Source organism: Ostrea edulis, chromosome 6 (assembly GCF_947568905.1).
Source record: "Ostrea edulis chromosome 6, xbOstEdul1.1, whole genome shotgun sequence".
Classification (NCBI taxonomy): Eukaryota; Metazoa; Mollusca; class Bivalvia; order Ostreida; family Ostreidae; genus Ostrea; species Ostrea edulis.
Genome location: NC_079169.1, coordinates 76090231 through 76116001, shown reverse-complemented (window position 1 = coordinate 76116001; position 25771 = coordinate 76090231). Strand labels below are relative to the sequence as shown.

The following is a 25771-nucleotide window of genomic DNA, read 5'->3' as shown; positions in this document are numbered from 1 at the left end:
TAGGCGCAGGTGTCCCAACACCAATTTTAAAGGACTTGGAGATTTTAAGTGTGGTCATTACGAAGCAGAACCAGAGGTACTGAATGGGCTCTAAATTGACGATATTTGTGAAGTAATCTGTCCTCCCTGGGACATAAAATTACGTTCAATACATGAATGATAAAGCAACACTCCTGCCTGTTGAAAAGGTTAAAGTTCAAATTACACATAAATACAACGTGTACACCATCACAGTTAATCCACGTCAATAAAATGCTACATAGCGTATATAGTATTTACCTTTAACAAAAAAAAACTGAGTATTATTTTTCTGACTGATAAATCGTTGATTTTCCAAATCATATGTATATATGTTACAAGTGGGATTGTTCTTGGGTTGTTCTTTCAAAATTCTTGGGTATGTCACCATCAGGGACTGACACGATGGCATCCGTTTGTTCCTGATCGACGTCAAGTTTGTCCTCACAGGACGTTAGGGAAGACTTGCACTTTTCAAACGTGATCACCACACCGAGTGTTTGTATGTAGTAATTGACCACTGATCGAAATCTGTCCCTGTAAAACGTAAGATCACAGGTGAAATAAACATGAAAAATAGTATGCAAATCCATCTGTTTTAGACAATAAAATCATTGAACACCACAATAAAATTTTTCTTAACAACTCTGTAGAAGGAATTTGATTAGGATACTTACAGAAACCATTCAAGGGCAAAGAGAAGAGAGGCAGCTTCAGCGGGTATGTTTAGGGCTGTGAGTAGAATGATGACTGTTATCAGACTTGCTCCAGTCACAGAGGGTACTGCCAAGGTGGAAAACGTGGTCAGAATGCTGTGAAAGAGAATCGTTAATGTCATAAATCGCGAAATTATGGAATTACATTGTAACAGGCATCGTCGCACGCCACGGCTGGTACATGTACGCCACTCTTCCCTTTCAAAGGGAAGAGGATCGCACGTTTCAGTTGTGGCTTGCGACGTTGTATAGCAGGCAACACAGAGTTTTTTTTGTTTTTTTTTACCATACTACGACCACTTTGGAAAAGTCCACTTCTATGTCGACGAGCTGCGCTACGAACAAACAGGACACAGTGATGTACATAGAACTTCCACATCGACCCAGTGCAGCTGACAGAGGGACCACAAAACGAGTAACTCTTCTATCCAGGCTGTTCTTCTCCTCCAAACACTCATACGACTCCGGTATGGCGATGGCGCTGAATACATTATTCAAAACATCTCTACTTTTTTTATACTGTATAATATTTATTTAACGACATACTTTTTTATACTGTGTAATATCTGTTTAACGACATACTAGAACTATTAATAGTATTCTATTACTTACGTGCTTGAGGTAGCAAAAACTATCATAGTGGGTTGAAGTATAGAAAACCAAAAGACAAATGGATTTTTTCGACAAACGATGAAGTAAGTAATTGGTTGAATGATGAATCCACATATCAATAGCCCCGTCATCACTGTTCCGAAGTACACCCCCAATTTTCGCATATCGTCCTCAAGATTCTGAGATCCAGCCATAGTCTTTGCAATTAAGCTTAACACTCCAACAGGAGTAGACCTGTATTATAACAACATATATACTTTTAGAACTCATCTTACACCCAGAGAGAGAGAGAGAGAGAGAGAGAGAGAGAGAGAGAGAGAGAGATTTCATTGAATTTACTTACCATATTAGCCAGCGAAGTATCCTAAGGATGATCTCAGTAGCCGAACTAAAGAACTGTTTAAAGGGGTATCCCACGTCCTGCATATGGCTGGTTGCGAGACCGAATACCGCACTGACAATGACGAGGCCTGTAAGCACAAAGCAGTATACTAATGGTGTTTTGCCGTTTTGTAACTGCATTAAAACTACATGTACTTTAAAACAACAACAACAACAAAAAGTCTTTGAGTTGTATGGAGAATCCTTGCTACAGGATTATAACATTTACCTAATGGAACCTCTCGTCAGCACTTTGTAAAGAACACGTGATATTTTAGCTTTCCAAGACAGTAATAACAATGTTCGCGAGTGGTGTCGAGTAACATTGCTTTTAGACTCATTTAATTAAAAAGGAAACTTCAAACCTTGACAATTCCGCCTAAAATGATGTATTGTTTTGTTTTCAACAAGAAATCTCGGTGTTTGAATAAGGAAGGCCATACTTTGATACAAATGAATATTTAGTGTCTCTGTGGCTAAATGACTTTCTGCCAAAGGTTAATCAAGGTAATTTTGGAAAGGTTAAGGTTACTCATAACATCGTATATAAGGAAAAAGCTCCTTATCTTAATAGTTGTTGAACAGTTTTTGATCATATATCACACAAATAAGAACATGTAATAGGTAAATGACAAAGGTCACTCAGGGTCAATGATCACTCTATAATGACCTTGAGTGACATTTGTCTAAAAGTCAGCTTGACTTTGAAATTCAAATTATCTCCATCAACAACGTTCTCCCAACTGTCTGTTTAATCATAAAATAGAGAGTTGGGCAAACACGGACCTCTGGATATACCAGAGGTGGGATCAGGTGCCTAGGAGGATTAAGCATCCCCTGTTGACCGGTCACACCCACCGTGAGCCCTATATCCGGATCAGGTATACTTTTTATCTTGAGAAAATGAAATGATACATGTAATGTGGTGTCTTTGACATTTCTAACTACGAAAAATAGCACGAGGCCACAACCCATGACCTTTTGACCTCAGAATCAATAGGCGTTTGCGCCTCTTAGTGTACTGCGGCTAACATTCAAAGAATGCAGTCATAACAGCGAGAAGTCAGTGACTCCAGTGTTTTCTTAGATATTTATAACCAACACCACAACATTATCTGCAGTCTGTGACAGTCAACGAGAGGTACACGAAGTGCAACCTAACCTTAGATATTTATAATCAACACCACAACATTATCTGCAGTCTGTGACAGTAAACGAGAGGTACAGGAAGTGCAACCTAACCTTAGATATTTATAATCAACACCACAACATTATCTGCAGTCTGTGACAGTAAACGAGAGGTACAGGAAGTGCAACCTAACCTTTCGGTTGGGGAAGTAGTGACCCTTTTCAACATGAGAAACTTTGTGTTCGAATGCAAAAATGTTTATAGTAAGGAGTCAGCCCTCTCAGAAATATATAGCTGAAAAGACAACGCATCATTTCAGCATCCTTCACGTTTTTGTTGCATTTAAGTTTGAACAAATGGCCTACAGGCCTCATCGGTCACCTGGGTATTTAGTTAACCTTATCGCTAGCCCCAAGGGCTATGGAATTTATAACAATTATCCTGTTCTAAATGTCTAAGCTAATTTCTAATATTCAGAAGCAGTATTTAAAACACAAATGCTCCCAAAAATGCTCATACCGATGAAAGATTTTATATAAAATATGTCATATTAATATCATATTATACCCACCCTAGAGTGAGAACCCTGGGGTTGCGAAATAAAAAAAAATTGGTACTTTCTGCTTTTCCTTAATATGCATTTAAGTTTTATGCACAATCAGCGAAATTAAATAAGAAGTCCTTCAAATGATAAATTTTGCCCCTCCCTTGAACCAAAATCCCCTACCCCTGGGATCATGGAATTTACAATTTTTGTAAAAGAGTATCTGCTCCTTTTGAATATTCATTTAGTTTCAATTTAGTATCAATAGCATGTTATTTAAATGTTTTACACATTAACATTACCAATAAAACCCCGTGCAAGCGCGGGAAATCACAATCAAATGATATTGCAGAGAGGAAGGACTTTTTTAATGCGTGTTTGAATTATTGCGCATATGAATTGAATGAACGGTATCTTTAATTCAAATGAATTTAAGAAAATGTTTTTAATAATTGCGTGTATTAGTTATGTTATATTTATTGATATCATATACAGTAAATGAAACTTATACAGTAAATAACACTTGATCATTAGGAAGTCACATGGAGCTCCAAATCAAATGTTCCTTATGTCACATAAATGATCTCTCCGTATTGAAAATTAGATCATGGTTTTACAAATGTAATTGTAATCCGTCATGACGATTAGTTGAGCAAAGACAAAATGAACGATCGTTCATAATCTAAAAATCTGAAACTCAGTATTGCGACTGTGTTTATAATGGTAGTTTTTGTCTAGTGCGACAAATTAAGGGCAAAATTATGAATACATGTCGTTTCTTATCGTCAAACGCAATAATCGAAAACATTATGCACTTTATATGAATGTCAAACAGAAAAAACTGCTATACTGTAAAAGTGGCCTGGTTTCTTGAACATTGTCAGGTAGTGTACAATCCAATTTTGATAAATGTTTAAGTTTTAAGGTGAATACTATACTAGAATATTATTTGACAGTTTTCGTTTTTCGTCCCATTGCGGATCCGGGTTAGAATAGGTCCTCAGTACCCCTTGCTTGTTGTAAGAGGCGACTAGATGGGGCGGTCCTTCGTATGAGACTGCTTAAACCAAGCCCCCGTGTCGCAGCAGGTGTGGCACGATATAGATCCCTCCCTGCTCAAAGGTCTGAAGCGCCAAGCATAGGCCAAAATTTTGCATCCCTTCACCGGCAATGGTGACGTCTCCATATGAGTGAAAAATTCTCGAGAGGGACGTTATACAATATACAATTAATCATATTACTTATTTTCAAGAACTGTGTCATCACAAAATATGTCCAACCAAAATAAAACCTTTCTTGTGTTTATCCATGTGTTTGCACATATAAGTAATTGTTAATAAATTGTTATTGCAAAAAGTCGTAACAGTGACTTCTATATTAACGGGAAAAATATTAATAAGAACATCGAAAATATCAGATGAATATCGTATTTAAAAATTTATCGATGTTTCAGATCGTTGGGTAGTTTATTGAAAACGAAAGTAGAATTTTGATTAATTTTACGATCGTACTAATCAAGTAAGATTCAATTATAGCTTACGAACTTCACCTCACACATGAAACAATATTAAAGGTGCAAGCAGTAACTCTGGAGCAAGCGTTTCGGAGTTTATTGGCAAAATTAATTTATAAGTATAGATGTACCAAGTTTGGCCCCGCCCACCTCTAACCCGAGGATCAAGAAATTTACAATTTTGGTAGAGGCTTTCCTGCTCTTCATGACTGTATTTAGTGTTTCTTTCAGATGAATATTTTTGAAAATTTATCAATATTTGGCAGGTTTTGCCCCATCCCTAAAACCCCGGGGTACCGGAGTCCTGAAATTTACAATTCATGTCCCCTTTATCTCAAAGGTGCTTAATACCAAATTAGGAAAGAATTGTAATGGTAGTCATCAAGATGTTAATAGTGCTCAATTGTTAATGCACGATGGATGAAGACAAATAGCAATAGGTCATCTGAGTGACTCAGGTGACCTAAAACACAGTGTGTAAAATGATATTTATTCTTATTCAAACTCTGCTACAAACTGCTTTGTGATAACGACATTTATTGTTACCCTTGTCCGTGCATCTGTCACACTTTGTTTCAGTTTTGGGGTGTATAGCAATAATACTATACCTGTGGACACACTCTCTTTCATGTAGCTTTCAGGTCTGACAATATGACCAATACTTCACGCTTGATCAACTCTGGGACAGAAATGAAAGCTTTCTGACATAAAAGTAGATTCAAGTTTGTTCAAATCATGACCTCTGGGGGTAGGTTGAAGTCACAATAGTCACACATAGAGATCAAAGTTGTATCGGAGTACATAGGAAAAATCTTTTAAAATATTCTCAGTAACAACTCCATATTGATATGTCGCTGGGGTGACAAGGGGGATTAAAGTTTGTTTTAAAAAAAAAACTTATATAGGGAAACTTCATCTCAACAATAGCTGGGTCATGATAAGCTATATTGATATAAAAACATCTTCAGGTAGCTAAAATTTAGGTTTATACACTTACAATAGATCAAATTGTGATTTGGGAATATACAGGCAATTAATGAAAACAAAGTCTCTTGAAGAGTAGCAGGTCACACTTAATCACACTAAATGCTCCGAAGTTGTGTGGATTCTAGTTTTTATTTATACTCCTGCGACTATATCGTCGGGCATATTTTTCTTGTCTTGTTTGTCTGTCGGTAACTTTAACATTGCTCATAACTTTTGAATTGCGAGTGATAGGGCTCCCTCATTTCATATGCATATTCCTTGACAGAAAACATTTTTTTTAATATATGGCACCAAATGGTTTAACCTTGTGACCTTGTCCTTGGAGTTAAACAATAGTTTTAAGGAAAGCTAACATATTTAATATCTCCTGGGCTATTTAAGGTAGAGGTTTCATGTTTTGTATAAAAATTTCTTATGGCTAGACTTTTCATTGTATCAATCAACTTGGATCAGCTTTTCCAGAACAGCAAGGTCATGTTAGTCGTATTGGTATTGAGACATCCCCATGTTGTGAATTGAAGTTTGGTTATATCAGGGCTCTTTGGAGCTAAATTGGGCCACAATATGGGCGTGGGGGATTTTCATGGGAATAAAGATTGAAAAAAGCTTTTAAAATCACAACACCTGAACAACAGTAGGGCCATGGTGACTCATTTGAACAACGTGACCCATGTACCTCTCGTTTTTTCCTTATCTGATGATACTTTTTCTATGGTATCCACAACATTTTTCATTTTAAGGACCGTGCCACTCACAAGCATTTCTATACGTCGAAATAATCGAGCTTCTTCTTACCCAGTATGTTAGAGTTGGGAAATAACCGAGCTTGTTCTTACCCAGTATGTTAGAGCTGGGAGATAACCGAGCTTCTTCTTACAGAGTATGTTAGAGTTGGGAAATAACCGAGCTTCTTCTTACAGAGTATGTTAGAGCTGGGAGATAACCGAGCTTCTTCTTACAGAGTATGTTAGAGCTGGGAGATAACCGAGCTTCTTCTTACAGAGTATGTTAGAGCTGGGAGATAACCGAGCTTCTTCTTACCCAATATGTTAGAGCTGGGTGCGGATCCAACACTTTTGGAGACGATGGTAGTCTGCGAAACATTTCCAGATTTATTTGATGCAACCTTTTCGTAACTGTACTTGGTTTGAGCCTAGATTTGAAAAAAAATATATTAGAAGAGTCAGATAATAGAAAACTGAAAGGCAGACACATGACTTTTTTTTAAATACGTACGCTTGGGTTCAAGAACACATAAATATTACATTTTAGAATTTTAAAGACGTTTCACGCTTAAACACTATATACAAATGTACCAAGTTTGGCCACGCCCTAGAGTCAGAGAATCATGAAATTTACTTTTTCAGTAAAGGCTCACTATTCATTTAGTTTTTCTTACAGGTGTGTGGTTGAAAAAAACAAACCAAGAGTTTTGAAAATTGGTCAATTTTTGGCAGTTTTTGCCTCGCCCCTAAGGTCACAGAGTTGCACGATTCCCGATATTTACAATTTATGTCCGTCTTGACCCATTGATACGTCATACAGAATTTGAAAAGAATTGGAATGGTAGTTATCAAGATGTTAAAAGAATTCATTATTTAACGAACGCCGGACGACGCCGGACGCTGACCGATTGCAATAGTGACTTAAGAATGAAACCCTCTCCCTGCTATGAGCATTTGAAGAAATAAGGACACCCATTCTCTTGAAAAAACACTTTTCACGAAGTCACGCATACATGTACAGTCTACTCCGGATATAATGAAATTCAGGGGACCGACCTGAATTCTTCATTATATCCAAAGTTCAATATAACCAATGCTGAAATACACAAATATTGCTACTGGAAGATTTATTTCAACTTCAATATACCAGATATTTCAATATAACCGACTTTAATACAAGTGGAGTGGACTGTATATATAAGTAAGTTCACCCTGGATGGTTAATGAACAAGACTTTAGAAAAAGACTACGAATGCATTGCGTTCTCTGGTATAACAGAAACTACTAATTCTTAATTTGTCTTGACATAACTACTTATGTTCACTTTTAGACACTATTCCAGAAGAAACATAATCAGGCAACTTGTTCACAAACGTATACAACCAAATTGCACCTGTCCCTGCCTTCAAGCTATCAAACATGCTAAAAGTAACATTAACTTTGAACATTTTCCTCAAGATAATTTTATTAAAATAAGATGAAATAATATTTAAATCAAATCGGCATGGTACCACGTTCCATCTCTGCTTGGATACGCACAGTTGCATGTAGGAAGGTTATAGAGTATACAAAGGGCTGTGAAGATTTGAAAATGTAATTAATGTAAGACAAATAAAATCTAGTTTGCACTGCATTTTACATAATACCCATTGAATATATGGTTGAGTATACATAATATAACATCAAGGCTCATGCCACCAAAGTCTGACGAAATGTAAAAAATGAAACGTACCTGTTCAAATGTTGCCGACACCAAGTTCACGGGTACCAAGTTTCTGGTGAGGATTGAAAGATTAGTATTAGAATTAATTGATAGCATATTCAAAGTTACATATTAAAGATAATTTTTCAGAAAGTTGCATGAATTCTTAAATACATGTAACTATTTCATCTCGTCCGCTATATTGCTCTCAGATTGTCTGCGTTATCCTACCCTATATACCCTCAAGTGTTTTTTTTTTTTACCTTGGAGAATTTCTAGCGGGACTCGTTCTGTGCATATATACATGTATCGGGAATGAGGAGCACTTGGAATTGCAAACATATATACAATATGTAGCGTAAATTGGTGAACCATTACAATATATTTTGGATAACATCAACAGAAAATGTGAAGAAAATGATTTTCTTTACATACCAGACCGTACATGCAAGTATTTGCAGTAAACATACCATGAATGTATTTTGAGAAATTGTTATGAAAATATGATTGCAAACAAAGACAGCTGGATTGTTAACGTGAAACATGATCTGCCAAGCATTGGTTTAGAATATTTGCTTGAACAGTCGTGTGTAAATCAACTTACATATTATAAAATAATAGAATTCAGAAAATTGGATATTTGCAAACAAAACCTAATGTCGTCTCTATCAAGTTCACCAAAAAGAGTTCTTTATCAACATTTAATAGATAACTTCTGTTTACAATCATATCTCAAAAGACCAATCAACTTAAAGGTGGGAGGGGGTATCATTAAATTCAGAATGTCTTCACATTCTTTGAATATTGAAAAAGACAGGCATAACAATGCGAAACTTTGTAAATTATGTGACTATAATTAAGGATATAGAAGATGAGTTTCATTTTATCCTGAAATGTCCAGTTTACATCGATTTGAGAAAGAAATATAATAAGGGTTTCTATTACACAAAACCAAGTGTATTTAAATTAGTTAAGCCCCTTAGTGTAGACAATACTAAAGAACTCAATAACTTGGGAAAATTCTTAGTATATATGTGCAAGCTTTGAAAATACGAAGTTTAGCGTTGCAAGTCAATATTGTAATTAAAGTATTTTTCTAATAACATGTGCATCTCAAAATGTGATTATATTATATTTGTAATCCCCCCCCCCTATCTTCTCCTGTCCCGTTGTTACTTTATACAATTAGATATATTGTGTATATATGTACATTTGTACGTGTACTAGATGTATTCCGATGAGTTGTATAACTCAAGGACAATAAAGAATTGAATTGAAGTGATGATGTAAAAACTAATTTACCACTCAAGACAGACACTACAACGTTTTCTCTAATACCTGAGAGTTCGTGTTTTCTTTTAGCGAATGAAAAATTAGTTGGCAATTATCAGAGATGCGGTGCATAAAATTTCCGTTTGCGCAATTACTTTACAGGTAATTGTTTACGCGTGGGGATTCAAATGGATTGCAAAAGGCCTTCATTACGTGTTGTAAAATAATGCACGGCAATCGGTATTGTCGCAAATGATTAAAATGAATGCATGAAACGAATCTGCGTACATGCAACTGTTTAGCACTAATGAGTTTTCCTTGGGAGAAAAGGTTTTCTTAATTTACCAAACCAAATAAACAAATAAGAAAAAATAAGAATAAAATAACAAATGAATAGATTACAGCAAATCTTCCCATTACTTGTATGTAATTTCTTCACAAATTAACCACAACGCCCTATCTGTCATTCTAACACCCCTCAATTCGCATTGAACTATTTACTTTTAGTCAGTGCACCACCATACCAATATTCCCAAAAGTACCATTACATAATATGTTTATGACATGTTTACCCCTGCTAATCTTTAGTGTAAATCAGGTGGACATGGATTTGAATTCCAAGGTGTCGCGACATGTCTGGGTTCATTTCAAAATTTCCATCCTCGGCGAGTTGATGGATTCAAATAACATCGTTGAAACTATAAATAGTTCCCTACGCTCTTTCAATAACATACTTGATCTGAAAGTTTGAAAGCGTCGTACTAATCGTCTTAATCGGTGTAAATCAAATTCCTCAAACATAAAAAAAGTATTAAATGCTCTGGTCATCAATTCATTCGTCTATGCTTGTTCACGATATGAATTGAACAGAGAACAAATGCTGTCAATAGCTTTATTCATCGGTCTTTCGTAATTGTTCCGTTCGTGGGGAAAGAGCGATACACAAACGGTTATTATTCGTACATACATGTATTGTATTCAAATATCACATAGAATGCAAGCATTATACAGTGCGGAATTAAAATTTCCGAAAAACGGTTTCAATATAAAATTATAATTCTCTGATGAGCTCGAGAACTTATATCAAAACTAAAAAGAATTTTTCGACACTTTTCAATATTGCATCACAATAGTCAGTTTTGATAGAAAGTAATTAGAAAGAAAAAATCAAAACGCCTGCTGCACTCGAACCCGCGATCTACAGCCGTCGACACGTTAACCGACTGAGCTATAATGTACCCAACTAGGCAATCAAATGTACGGTAAAAGGAATATATATATATATATATATTGCTGATATTTATAGTTTCATTCATGTTTTAAAAATAGGGCACCGCTAAACCGGTACATGATACGCCCGCATACATTATTGACCCAGTAATTTGAACAAATAATAAAGGATTATCCATAATAGGATTTCGTCGGATTTGCAATAACAAAGTATTTTGCTTTAAACAAATCTAAGTCCAAGGGCTGTAACTCCTTCAAACATAGTGGGACAGCATTCCTCTTGTAAAATGCACATCTACACATTCTGATCTTTTATTGTACCAAGTTTCACTGAAATCCCCCAAAGGGTTTAAGAGGAATTGCGAAGACAAGGTACTAGCATAAAATAAATCCAAGTCCAAGGGCCCTAACTCCTTCAAAAATAGTGGTGCAGCATTGCCCTTGTAATATGCACATCTCCACATTGTGACCTTCTTTTTTTTGTACCAAGTTTCATCAAAATCCCACGAAGGGTTTAGGAGAAGCTGTGAAGACAAAGTATTTTGGATAGAAAAAATTAAGTCCAATTGCCACAACTCCTTTAAAAACATTGGACAGCATTCTCCTTGCAATATGTACACCTCTATATTGTGATCTTTCTTTGTACCAAGTTTCATCAAAATCCCCCAAAGTGTTTAGGAGTAATTGCGAAGACAAAGTTAAAGGGACAGACAGACGGACAGCAGCGGTATAGCATAATACGAAAGGGAAGTCAGTTATTGTGACGATGTAGTCTACCCCCTTAGCAAAGTGTATGTCCATGAATGTAATATTCGGTTGTTCATGCCTGTTGGTAGCAAAAAAGCAGAATCAACGTATGCTTTTCGAACGCGTGCGGTGTGTTTGGTTGAAGGGGTTATCCATGACATACTTTATTCAGAAAACTATTATTATAGTATTCACTCTTCTCCATTGGACGGAGACTTCATCCAACACTTTGTCCAGTTCAATGCAAAAGAGCAAGGAATGTACATGTAGTTATCGCATATACAGAAAGCCATATTCTTTAAGAATGACCTAGATATTTATATGATGTAAAATGGGTTTGTTAAGGTCGATTACTATATATAGTTTTTTTCCCTGTTCTATGCCTACGCTTTAAATAGTGAAAATGGGGGATTTGTCCGTCCGTTTGCCTTTCTGCTACACCTTTAGTTTGGTTTCGTATGGGTCTCCAAATGCTTTTACATTAGAGTTTCAACTTTACCAGATCATCTTTAGCTGAACACTGACTTCAATAAATGATTACATTTTCAGGTCGATAGGTTAAGGTGTACTGAATTCAGAGTAAACATAGAGGTAGGGAAACTCTTGCTAATCTGGTATACTTATCGACCATTACGTTAAATACATGAAGTTGTGTTTCACTAACTGTACTTTGCCCACACGCTGTAATCTGCAACTTCGTAAACCATTCACAACAACGAGGTTCATTTTATATGCGGATTTAATTTTTGGCTTTGTGGATCTAGAATCTCAAAAGTAATGTCATGACTCGTGGTATGACATCATTTTTCAGGGTATACAGAACGACCATACTTCACCACTGCATAATTGATTGTATATTGCTTAACGCCCCACTTGGGAATTTGTCACTCACGTGAGACGTCATCACTGCATGATGTTTTGGTGGTTGGACTAACTCATTATCGGGAAGTCCAAATTATTTGAAGAATATGGCGTGCTAAACAGATCTGTCAACATGGTCATTAATCGTGTTGAAAACTGATCACTCTATTCTAATGATATTATCTCCTATTTCTTTATGTATTTACATGTACAATACATGTACAATTGTACGGACTTATGTGCCCAGTCAACATCTTGTCTGAGATCTAGCCGATGAAATAGTGAGAACGCATCACAACTGATGCTACATCGTGGGATGGGGAGGGGGGATTTAGGCCGTTAAAAGTTCATATCAAGGGCTTGCTATCGTTAACACAGCTGACATGAACCAGGTGTCTTCCGTGACCTAAGTCATTGAGATATGAGGCGTGGGAGAACCATAAGAGATCCCTTAACTGAGTCCATCGGGTATCTGACATTTCCAACGAACATAAACAAAAGTTTACTGTTCCCTCACGACATCTAAGTGTCCCTTGTCGATGAATATTCGACTTTTTGATCAATGTTGAAACACGATACAGCTTTTATTTCCCTATGCCGGGACCCTATGAATTTGTCGAATTTGGACGAAGACCCGTACACTGTCAGGCTAGTTGTATTGCAGTAGGATATGTATTCGGCGCGTCCGCGCGTCAATCGTGGTCATTGTTTTCTAGTACAATTTGCTGTGGTAATAAACACTCAAATGAGCTTGATTTTCTTTATTTATTTTTAGCTTTATCGCTATTTTAACGGAAATAGCTTACGCAAATATCGAACCCAATCAAAGTTTTTTTTTCAAAGACAACAGAGTGTCCTTTAGCTATCGATAAATATTTTGCCCTTAACTGTTTATAGTTGATATAATTTATGAGACTTTACAATTTTAGTTACATAGGATACATGCACAACACACAGTGATTTCCACTTTTATGACAAATACTTATTTACTAAATAAATCAATAAGAGTAGTCCCCTCCCCAGTGTCTATATATTAATCAGCCGTCAGACTTTTATCAATTATATTTACCTCGCCTGGGCCAATTTGAAGCCAGAGTCCCCCCCCCCCCCCCCCCTTCATCAACACAATTTCCCGAAATGCCATATTAAACCGAAACCGCGCATATAAGACCCTAACTGGTACTTCATATATTCGGAAGGGAGTGATAAAATTTCAGATAAACTGGCCAGTATTTCCATTATATATGAGAATGGATTTAATTTATACATTGACGTACAGTTCTTTAGAATAGGTCAATGTTAAAACACAGACCTTCGGGCATGGATTATGCCACCCCCACCCCTTATTTTTTCTAACCTGGGATCAACACACTTATTTCTATTTATACTTATGTTTTGTAAATCTACATTAAAGATTATCGAAATATCTGTTACGTATTAGTAAAAATCTCGTTATCAGTGATATTTCTTCTTACAATCGCTGAAACGTGATTTATTACATTTTTAGATGATAGTTAATGTATATTTACAATGCATAAGTTAAATAGGTGTGTAGAAGGTTAGGAGGGGGTCATGTTGCATGATCCAACATGATCCATCATGCCCAAGTGCCTGTGTATATATTAAAACTACTCCTATCATAATCCCACCACGTGTGCCTTCTGGTAAATTATCAAGCCCGAAACGTGCGATTAAAAATAAGCGATAAAATTTCTTCAGAAAAATTGTGACGCGCGAAATACAACTAGCCCACTGCCATTCCCTGTTTGAGTACGTCCACGTCACCAACGAATTTCTACCCAAAGGAACGACCATTCCTTGCATTCTGACGTGTGTAGCCAACACTGCATACATATTAACGTCGTGTGATTGTGTTGTAAACGAGGTACATCGTAAACGACGATATAGTATCTCGCTTTGTGAATCAATTTAGAAATCAATATAAATGTTAAACTGTTTGTGTGGTGATTGAAAAAGCAACAAGGGATTTTAATTTTGTTCAAATACGGTCCAATTTTATACTGCTCTGATTTTAAAAATGACAAATTGATATATTACGAAATGAAGCACAACGAGTTCTTCATTTAGAGCAGAAACATTTTAACAAACCGTGTACGTTTCATGACAACGGTCTTGATCTAAATATTGAATATAGTGAACCTGTAGAGCAACTTGATATATCTTCATAGAACTTAGAAATACGGGGATTCATCGCCGCTTATCTCGATATTTCCTTGTTTTCTCTTCAATTTCTTTGTCGAAACTTCTCGTCATCCAAAAGATCCTCCTATGAGATATGTTTGATTCGACTGTTGGCTACATCTTCCGGTATTTCGTTCTTTTCCAACCGTTAGAACTCTCGCCATACTAGAATCTCTTTGTGTAAGGAATAACTTGAGGGTAACATTTCACTCGCGGCTGCAGCTCGTGGTAGTCATCAAACGATCCAATAGAGAATAGACCCTCAGAGTCAGAACCTCTTGCATGTCCTAAGAGGCGACTAAATGGGGCGATCCTTCAGATGACACCACAAAAACCGAGGCCCCGTGTCACAGCAGATGTGGCACAATAAAGATCCCTTCCTGCTCAAAGGCCGTAAGCACCGAGCAGAAGACCAAATTTTGCAGCCCTTCACCGGAAATGGTGACGTCTCCATGTGAGTGAAAGATTCTCGAGTGGGAAATTAAACAATATACAATCAATCAATCAAACAAACGTCAGATAATCGTCGTCTCAGGATGGTATTTCGTCGAACGATCGAGGACTATTGTTCTATTCATGATTCTTTTTTCCGCGCTTTTCACCAGGAATAAAATCAAAGATACCCTGCACAGATGCAGAGAATTCGGGATGGCCGGTATGAGATCCTTCGGAGGGTATATTTGTGATCAAGATGTATCTTCATGAGTCAAGGGTTATTGATTCGTTGCTTCGCACTAGTGCTTGCACGAATCAATAACCCTTGACTTGTGATCAAGATGTTGCAGAGCGGAAAGGTTTCAGTCATTATACCCCCCGCAACAAGTTGTGGGGGGGGGGGGGTATACTGGAATCGGGTTGTCCGTCTGTCTGTCCGCCCGTCCGTCCGTCTGTAGACGCAATGGTTTCCGGACTCTAAAGCATTATCCTTTCCACCTACCGTCACCATATCATACATATGGACTACCCATGGGATGAAGATGTTCCCTATCGATTTTGGGGTCCAAAGGTCAAGCGCACTGGACATCGAAGTAGCAATATGGTTTCCGGGCTCTAAAGCGTTATCCTTTCCACCTACAGTCACCATATCATACATATGGACTACCCATGGGATGAAGATGTTCTCTATTAATTTTGGGGTCAAAAGGTCAAAGGTCAAGTGCACTGGACATCGAAGTAGCAATATGGTTTCCGGGCTCTAAAGCATTATCCTTTCCACCTATCGTCACCATATCATACATATGGACTACCCATGGGATGAAGATGTTCCCTATCGATTTTGGGGTCAAAAGGTCAAAGGTCACGCGCACTGGACATCGAAGTAGCAATATGGTTTCCGGGCTCTAAAGCGTTATCCTTTCCACCTACAGTCACCATATCATACATATGGACTACCCATGGGATGAAGATGTTCCCTATTGATTTTGGGGTCAAAAGGTCAAAGGTCAAGTGCACTGGACATCGAAGTAGCAATATGGTTTCCGGGCTCTAAAGCGTTATCCTTTCCACCTACAGTCACCATATCATACATATGGACTACCCATGGGATGAAGATGTTCCCTATTGATTTTGGGGTCAAAAGGTCAAAGGTCACGCGCACTGGACATCGAAGTAGCAATATGGTTCGGTTTGTCATGCCATTTGTTTTTTACACTCAGAAAAGAGGTAGTTTATACCTATTACCAACACCCTTTGGGAGATTGGGATAAGCGGGGGGTATTCTTAGTGAGCATTGCTCACAGTACCTCTTGTTAGTTCAGTTTGTATGGGTACATTTGTGAGGCGAGATCGGCAGTGGTAGGCACGAGGTCTTTTTGAACCACGAGTAGCTGCCATAATGAAGCTCTCTCCAATGTTTTAATTCTAACGTTTTCGGGAGATGATTACAATTCCACAAGATATTCGTAATGGTGCAAAATATTTTTTGAATAATCTATAATAAGTTCAGTGAATTTGTCTCTAATGTTGTTTACACTAAGAAGAGTACCAAGATTGCGCTTGGACTTGTTTAATAAGGGTGTTTTTCATTAAATATCATGAACAAGGTGCAAATTTCTTCGTCTGCTTCGCCATGCTTGTTATCGCGAGATCTCGTAAGTCGATATACTAAAAAACCAAAACATGGACATTTAGCGCGAAAATGTAATTGTTCAACACAAATCCCAGCCATGCCGACAAAGAAAGGAAAAATCATACGGTGACAGAAAAAAATTACACTCGTTTTTTTAACTTGATATCAAATTTAAACCTTTCCAATACCGACGAAATCGCTTACTCCTCCATAGTCGTACATGTACATTGATGTAAACACTACCTTTTATGGGCATACATATACCGGAAGGTCAGCTTCGTTACATATCATACATGGCGCATAATACATGAATCATATATTGAAAATGTTAAAAACAATATAATGGACTCTCACGAATCGTAAGTTGCAGGTTGTAAATTTATGCATTTATTAAGAAACATAATATCAACTGTGTTTGCATAAAGAAAACCAGCAAATGTTTAGAATTACGGAGATCCCCCTAAAAAAAATCGGAGAGGGCTACATTATATCAGCTAAACCACGAGATTCCCTCACACCGGAGTCGACCAACAAATGTTGATCCATACCTGCGGGAGTTCCCTGAATGAGTTTAACCCTGGGGTACAAGGTGTCTTAAACGTTTGTATAACCTCATTATAGATTTTTTCAGGGGCCGGCGATATATCGGTATGCAGTTTCGAAGAAGCGTCTTGACGACGTACAGTTTTTTTACAGAAAAATTTGAAGGGTTGTTTAAAATCTTGTTGATGCGGCTGTTGTTTTCGAAGGGCATTGTGTTTAAAGAAGTGTAATTTCAATCTCTCAGACCGAATGAAAAATATACCGAGGCCGTGTTTCGAGTAATTTGGTAAACAAATAATAATAATAAAAAAAAAACAACAAAAACAATAAACCAACAAAAAAAAAATGCAATGAATAAGCAATGTAAATTCTAAAACCCTTTTATTCTACAATAAAACCGAACTTAGGGTAATGACACTACTTCGGATTTTAAAAGCTGTTCGGAGAAATTGCGCATGTTCTCAGAATGTAGTGTCAATTTATCGAAATAACTTGAGCTTTACAAGACGAATGTTTAGTGACTCTAGTTATAAGTACACTAGTTCGAACGATAGTTGCCTAATTTGTACTTTATTAAGCCAAGTAGTGTAAACATGAGACACTATTAAGGTAGTGTACAACGTCACCGTAATTTTCAAGTAACTGGATATAAAAGCAAACTTCAAGGAATACATTTGATGACAAGGTTGTTACTTTCAAAAAATATTACAATTATATTTAAGAATATTGCTTATTATTTCCAGTATATCATTCGATATATATCGGTTAGTCATATCTGGATGGGAACTAATCCCGGAGTCTTGTATTCGATGCAAAACTAAATACATGTATACAATATACATGTACATCCGATTCCGGGCTCTAAGTGCAATGTATCTATCTTGGCATAATCTATAATTACAAAATTGATGGGCATTGCAATTAATTATGTTGTGGTGAATTTGACAATTTTTCTTGAAAATTTGTTAAAGACTATATGTAATAACAATCCATCTGGGCAACTGTTAAAACTCTAAATCTTTAAAGAGAGACAAAGCTTTCAATGTTCAGTATGGTGCTGTTCTGTAAAGAGAGACTAAGCTTTTAATGTTCAGTGTGGTGCTGTTCTGTAAAGAGAGACTACGCTTTCAATGTTCAGTAAGGTGCTGTTCTGTAAAGAGAGACTAAGCTTTCAGTGTTCAGTAAGGTACTGTTCTGTAAAGAGAGACTACACTTTCAATGTTCAGTAAGGTGCTGTTCTTTAGAGACTAAGATTTCAATGTTCAGTAAGGTGCTGTTCTGTAAAGAGAGACTAAGCTTTCAATGTTCAGTGTGGTGCTGTTCTGTAAAGAGAGACTAAGCTTTCAGTGTTCAGTGTGGTGCTGTTCAGTAAAGAGAGACTAAGCTTTCAGTGTTCAGTGTGGTGCTGTTCTGTAAAGAGAGACTAAGCTTTCAATGTTCAGTGTGGTGCTGTTCTTTAGAGAGACTAAGCTTTCTATGTTCAGTGTGGTGCTGTTCTTTAAAGAGAGACTAAGCTTTTAATGTTCAGTGTGGTGCTGTTCTGTAAAGAGAGACTACGCTTTCAATGTTCAGTAAGGTGCTGTTCTGTAAAGAGAGACTAAGCTTTCAGTGTTCAGTAAGGTACTGTTCTGTAAAGAGAGACTACACTTTCAATGTTCAGTAAGGTGCTGTTCTTTAGAGACTAAGATTTCAATGTTCAGTAAGGTGCTGTTCTGTAAAGAGAGACTAAGCTTTCAATGTTCAGTGTGGTGCTGTTCTGTAAAGAGAGACTAAGCTTTCAGTGTTCAGTGTGGTGCTGTTCAGTAAAGAGAGACTAAGCTTTCAGTGTTCAGTGTGGTGCTGTTCTGTAAAGAGAGACTAAGCTTTCAATGTTCAGTGTGGTGCTGTTCTTTAGAGAGACTAAGCTTTCTATGTTCAGTGTGGTGCTGTTCTTTAAAGAGAGACTAAGCTTTCAATGTTCAGTAAGGTACTGTTCTGTAAAGAGAGACTAAGCTTTCAATGTTCAGTAAGGTACTGTTCTGTAAAGAGAGACTAAGCTTTCAATGTTCAGTAAGGTGCTGTTCTGTAAAGAAAGACTAAGCTTTCAATGTTCAGTAAGGTGCTGTTCTTTAGAGAGACTAAGCTTTCAATGTTCAGTAAGGTGCTGTTCTGTAAAGAGAGACTAAGTTTTCAATGTTCAGTAAGGTACTGTTCTGTAAAGAGAGACTAAGCTTTCAGTGTTCAGTGTGGTGTTGTTCTGTAAAGAGAGACTAAGCTTTCAATGTTCAGTGTGGTGCTGATCTTTAGAGAGACTAAGCTTTCAATGTTCAGTGTGGTGCTGATCTTTAAAGAGAGACTACGCTTTCAATGTTCAGTAAGGTGCTGTTCTGTAAAGAGAGACTAAGCTTTCAATGTTCAGCAAGGTGCTGTTCTTTAGAGAGACTAAGCTTTCAATGTTCAGTAAGGTGCTGTTCTGTAAAGAGAGACTAAGCTTTCAATGTTCAGTAAGGTACTGTTCTGTAAAGAGAGACTAAGCTTTCAGTGTTCAGTAAGGTGCTGTTCTGTAAAGAGAGACTAAGCTTTCAGTGTTCAGTAAGGTGCTGTTCTGTAAAGAGAGACTAAGCTTTCAGTGTTCAGTAAGGTACTGTTCTGTAAAGAGAGATTAAGCTTTCAATGTTCAGTAAGGTGCTGTTCTTTAGAGACTAAGCTTTCAATGTTCAGTAAGGTGCTGTTCTGTAAAGAGAGAATAAGCTTTCAATGTTCAGTGTGGTGCTGTTCTGTAAAGAGAGACTAAGCTTTTAATGTTCAGTGTGGTGCTGTTCTGTAAAGAGAGACTAAGCTTTCAATGTTCAGTAAGGTGCTGTTCTTTAGAGAGACTAAGCTATCAATGTTCAGTAAGGTGCTGTTCTGTAAAGAGAGACTAAGCTATCAATGTTCAGCAAGGTGCTGATATTTAAAGAGAGACTAAGCTTTCAATGTTCAGCAAGGTGCTGTTCTGTAAAGGGAGACTAAGCTTGCAATGTTCAGTAAGGTGCTGTTCTGTAAAGAGAGACTAAGCTTTCAATGTTCAGTAAGGTGCTGTTCTTTAGGGAGACTAAGCTTTCAATGTTCAGTAAGGAGGTGTGATGGAATGGTTGTTCTACAATATTCTTGAACTCTGACAAGTCCAACCCGTTCCGTAAGCAACAGGCTTTAAATAATCTATTCATTATACCGGGTATCACCTGGTGCGTAGAACATTGCTAAAACATTCAAAGATCATCCAATCGATGAGATTTAGTAAAATTAACATATTCTCCCTTTGTATAGATGATTGTTCTAATCCCTTTTGAGAAGTTATACCTCAATAAATCTGCAAATATGTCCTGTGTCTCGAGGTTTGTAGTCAGGTTATACTGACTCTTTGAATCTGCAACACCTTCACCTGTTGAAGAAGTAACACACGTGGTTCAGTCGGACAGTGCTAACATATCTGTACAAAGATCCAAACGAGCAGTTGCAAATTAACAATTTCAAATTTTAGTTTATTGTTTCATTAACTTTTAATACAGTTTTGAAATAAACCTGACTTACATACATGTAACATTCGAAGGATGTGAATTAGTAGTAACAATTTCAATGGTCAATACGTAGATACTAATTGAAAATAGTTAATTAGTGATATTTAAGTCTAAATAGATGATAGTACTACAGGTAATGGAAACAGGTCTACTGTTGTGACAATTGTGATGAATAAAACATCACACCCTAAGCATACTAAGTCAGTTTGTTTGGTATGATATAAACTAGCTACTTCTGGTTTGTGAAAAAAAAAATACTAGACCAGTTTTAGTTCAAACTAGTTAACGTTTAAAGTCAACTAGAGAAAATAATGGAAAGTTTGTCGAACCAGTTTAAAGTCAGTCAGAGAAACAAATGGAAAGCTTGCAGAACCAGTTTAAACTCAATCAGAGAAACAAATGGAAAGCTTGCTGGACCAGTTTAAAGTCAATCAGAGAAACAAATGGAAAGCTTGCTGAACCAGTTTAAAGTCAACAAAGACACAAAAGGAAAGATCAGTTTAAAAATAAATCTGGGTCGTGTGGAACGAATTCCCATGAAACTAGTTAAATGAACTAAAACCTGTATGTTTCAAATTCTCCCTAAACCTACCGATAGTTCACTGCTTTAAATCACCGTAAAACTAATTCTCCCTAAACCTACATGTACCAATAATTCCCTGGTTTAAATCACAGTAAAACTAATTCTCCCTAAATCTACCAATATTTCACTGGTTTAAATCACAGTAAAACTAATTCTCCCTAAACCTACCGATATTTCACTGGTTCAAATATCCGTAAAACTAATTCTCCCTAAACCTACCAATAGTTCACTGGTTTAAATCACCGTAAAACTAATTCTTCTAAAACCTACCAACACTTCACTGGTTTAAATCACCGTAAAACTAATTATCCCTAAACCTACCAATAGTTCACTGGTTTAAATCACCGTAAAACTAATTCTTCCTAAACCTACCGACACTTCACTGGTTTAAATCACCGTAAAACTAATTATCCCTAAACCTACCAATAGTTCACTGGTTTAAATCACCGTAAAACTAATTCTTCCTAAACCTACCGACAATTCACTGGTTTAAACCACCGTAAAACTAATTCTCCCTAAACCTACCGACAGTTCACTGGTTTAAACCACCGTAAAACTAATTCTCCCTAAACCTACCGACAATTCACTGGTTTAAACCACCGTAAAACTAATTCTTCCTAAACCTACCGACAGTTCACTAGTTTAAACCACCGTAAAACTAATTCTTCCTAAACCTACCGACAATTCACTGGTTTAAACCACCGTAAAACTAATTCTTCCTAAACCTACCGACAATTCACTGGTTTAAACCACCGTAAAACTAATTCTTCCTAAACCTACCGACAGTTCACTAGTTTAAACCACCGTAAAACTAATTCTCCCTAAACCTACCGACAATTCACTGGTTTAAACCACCGTAAAACTAATTCTCCCTAAACCTACCGACAATTCACTGGTTTAAACCACCGTAAAACTAATTCTTCCTAAACCTACCGACAATTCACTGGTTTAAACCACCGTAAAACTAATTCTTCCTAAACCTACCGACAGTTCACTGGTTTAAAACACCGTAAAATTAATTCTCCCTAAACCTACCGACAGTTCACTGGTTTAAACCACCGTAAAACTAATTCTTCCTAAACCTACCGACAATTCACTGGTTTAAATCACCGTAAAACTAATTCTTCCTAAACTTACCAATAGTTCACTGGTTTAAATCACCGTAAAACTAATTCTCCCTAAACCTACCAATAGTTCACTGGTTTAAATCACCGTAAAACTAACTCTCCCTAAACCTACCGACAGTTCACTGGTTTAAACCACCGTAAAACTATGTCACGGAGTACCTGGTTTGATTGCTATGACTAGGACACTCCCTATGATGGTGGGCATCATATTAGTGAAAATGATGTACAAGAAACACACTGCGCTCACTTTTCCATTTGACTTCGGATCCATAGAAGCTGTTCCTGAAAATATCGAAAGAAAATAAAAACCCTGTATCTATACCATCAGTATATCAAGCTACTCTGAAAAACCTTCAGCAATCGCTGACACTAAATGTTACCTGTTATTACAGATGAAACAATAAGAGGAACAATCATAGACTTCAACATCCTGAGATAGAGCTCCCCTGCCATCCCTTAATAAAGAAAATATAGGGTAGAAGTGATAATTAACAGAAATGTGTACTATTTGTGGATTAATTACAAGGTTTTTTTCTGATATGTGACTTGTTTTTATAGATTCCTGAACTCTAATGTGACGTGATTGAGATTATTTTTTAGCTACTGTTTACAGGTATATTTGTATTACCTCATTTAAACGTTTATCTATATGAGGACTCGGTGATTTCAAGTGCAGGTATATAAATCTTCATGCATAAACCGCTGACGACGCGAACTCGTCAATCAAATCTACAATCTCCAGGAAGCAACCAAAAATTACTTGAAATATGATATGCTTTTCGGAACAGTTTTAGAATATGAAACTTTGATTATAATAAATTGGAAACAAATATGCATAACCTGTAACAAAAGTCTATATGATACATCATGATGCATTTTTAATACGTTTGTAATAGTTGATCTAACAAAATATATCAATATCATGACATGGAATGCGCAGGCACACGCAGAGACATGGTTAACACTTTTCGTCGTACGTGTATGTATATACATGTGTTATGGAAATCTATCCAAAAAATGTATTCATAGGACACTTGATTTTTAAATATATGATAACATTATTATTTACCTATCCACATCAGCGCATCAGAGGAAGGATCAAATTCTCGAGCTAGAAATCCGGCGCCAAAGCCGAGAGCCACGCCAATCATGGTCAGTATAACCAACAAATTGGACTTCACCAGTTGCAAACAGTTCATCTTGGTTTCTGCCATGTCTATTTACAATCTCCCAACATTCCACGTTTTATTTTAAGGAGGTCATCGTCTGCTGTACAGAGCTTCAACTTTTAAAAATATGTGTGTATTTGTGGGCACCGTGTAATTTATGGACTAGAGTCGTGGGGCGGAGTTTGGATACATTTTGGAATTTTATCGTAATTTGATTATATTGAGATATTGAAGCATCATTATTTCTGCAGATAAATTACAGATTAGAGGCATAGCTTGAATGTTTGGATCTAAGTTTCCTTTAAGCAAATTTTAATCTTAAAATGTACAATCTACATGAAGATAAATTATATCATTATCTTTGTTTACAAACACCTAGAGGCATGTTTTAAAGAATATGATGACTATTCTCAGGTTTATGATACAAATATCAACTAAGTTTAATAACCTACTTTATACAACATTTCAAGAAACATCTGAACAACAAAGTCGGGATCATCTAACATAGTTAATATATCATAATCCACGAAAATCCATATTTGCACATTGGACAGATACTGTACTACGTCAATATATATTAAGTTACGGAAACCAAAATACAGCGGTCACAGTCGACAGATTAATTACTGTAAGGAAATTACACTCGAGAACGCAAACCCTTTACTAAGAAAAAGGACCAACAATGCCTGGTGATACAGAGCGTAACTTGACATATTTCATTTCCCATTCTGTATCCGATTCAAAAGTGTACTTACTATACAAAACCAATCTTGTGGGGATACGGGTTAGAATAGGTCCTCAGTACCCCTTGTCGTACGAGGCGACTAAATGGGGCGGTCCTTCGGATGAGACCGCAGAAACCGAGACCCCGTGCCACAGCAGATGTGTCACGATAAAGACCTCTCCTTGCTCAAAGACCGTACAAGCGCCGAGCATAGGCCTAAATTTTGCAGCCCTTCACCGGCAATGGTGATGTCTCCATATGAATGAAAGATTAAACAATATACAACCAACTATACAAAACCCTATTCTAAATACAAAATTTCTACAAACGAAATTATTTTATAAAAGAGAGTAATTAAGGTTTTTGTACACCTTTACAATCTCTAGCCAGCATTAATTATGTAAAAGTTTTTTTGTTTGTCCTTTAATAGGAAGGGACAGGTCGTTTTGAAAAAATGCAATCTAATTGTTCGTGTCATTGGCCATTATGGAAGCGGGTATCCAAATTAAAAAAAATGAATTTTCTGTCCTTTATATTAAAACTATTTTCATTTGACCATCAATTCACATACATGTACTAACTGAACTTAAACGATCATGAGAAAATTCTAGTCATGAAAATTACATGACTTTAATGCAAATATCAACCCCCCCCCCCCCCAATAAAATAAATAAAACTCGGACTCTAAATCATACCTCTAGTCAATAAATTAATGACATAATTGATCATATATCAATTTATATTAACGATTTTAAAAATTATGATTTCAAGATTTCGCTCCAAAATCTGACTACACTCCACTTCCACACTCCACTCCATGAGTCGAGTCCATAAATTACAAGATGCTGTGTCTGTGTTGTATCATTTATATTATTCACTGCAGCAAGATTATGGCTTATTTATTCACAAGTTTACAACATTTTAACATACATGTAGTTATACTAATAAACAGATGCATGGATTGGTAAAACTAATTTCGTAAAAGTTTTTAGTTGCAAGGGCGGATATTTTTCTCCAGTCAGCGGATGGTGTCCGTACTTGTAACCGACAGAAAAAAAAACCAATTTTAAAAAAAAAAATTATCGAGAAAGAGCTTAACCTGTACTAGAAGCTACAGCTATTCAATACTGCAAATATTCGCAAATACCTATATTTTGATAATGAAATAAAATAAAGCGCTTACATTTTTTCTTTGTTGTTCTTCTAACGTGTCCTAGATTCAGATTTGTATCTAGATAGGGTGAACTTTTCATTCAAGACCGTCCCGTCAGTGGGGAATCGGATATCGTGGTTACCACGGAAACTGACCAGCCCCGCACAGAGGAATTATCTGAGGACGTGCATCCTAAAACCAACACTTTAAACGCGTTATGTAATAA

General features: G+C 36.7%; 1 protein-coding gene across 4 annotated transcripts; it reads right to left on the bottom strand.

Moving 5' to 3' along the window:
- Positions 1–174: 174 nt before the first annotated feature.
- LOC125647615 (excitatory amino acid transporter 1-like) lies at positions 175–25771 on the bottom strand. 4 transcript variants are annotated; one of them, XM_048874363.2, is made up of 12 exons: positions 25576–25732; positions 23569–23784; positions 22880–22954; positions 22659–22781; positions 20572–20653; positions 8358–8400; positions 6942–7053; positions 1690–1816; positions 1347–1580; positions 1021–1215; positions 696–830; positions 175–555 (listed from the first exon to the last, which is right to left on the bottom strand). In XM_048874363.2, the coding sequence occupies exons 2-12, from the start codon at positions 23711–23713 to the stop codon at positions 354–356; spliced, it is 1473 nt and encodes a 490-aa protein (XP_048730320.2). In that variant the 5' UTR covers positions 23714–23784; positions 25576–25732; the 3' UTR covers positions 175–353. The 4 variants fall into 4 exon arrangements, with proteins under 4 accessions (XP_048730320.2, XP_048730321.2, XP_048730322.2 ...); XM_048874364.2 differs by lacking the exon at positions 23569–23784 and having other exon boundaries at positions 25576–25771; XM_048874365.2 differs by lacking the exon at positions 1021–1215.

Excerpts from the sequence above, each read along its gene's own strand:
- LOC125647615 (XM_048874363.2), bottom strand. The coding sequence starts at position 23,713 with ATGGCAGAAACCAAGATGAACTGTTTGCAACTGGTGAAGTCCAATTTG. Across the intron at positions 22,955-23,568 it reads TGATGCGCTGATGTGGATAG|GGATGGCAGGGGAGCTCTAT; the intron begins GTAAATAATAAT and ends TTCTTTATTAAG. Across the intron at positions 556-695 it reads TTTGCCCTTGAATGGTTTCT|GGACAGATTTCGATCAGTGG; the intron begins GTAAGTATCCTA and ends TACGTTTTACAG.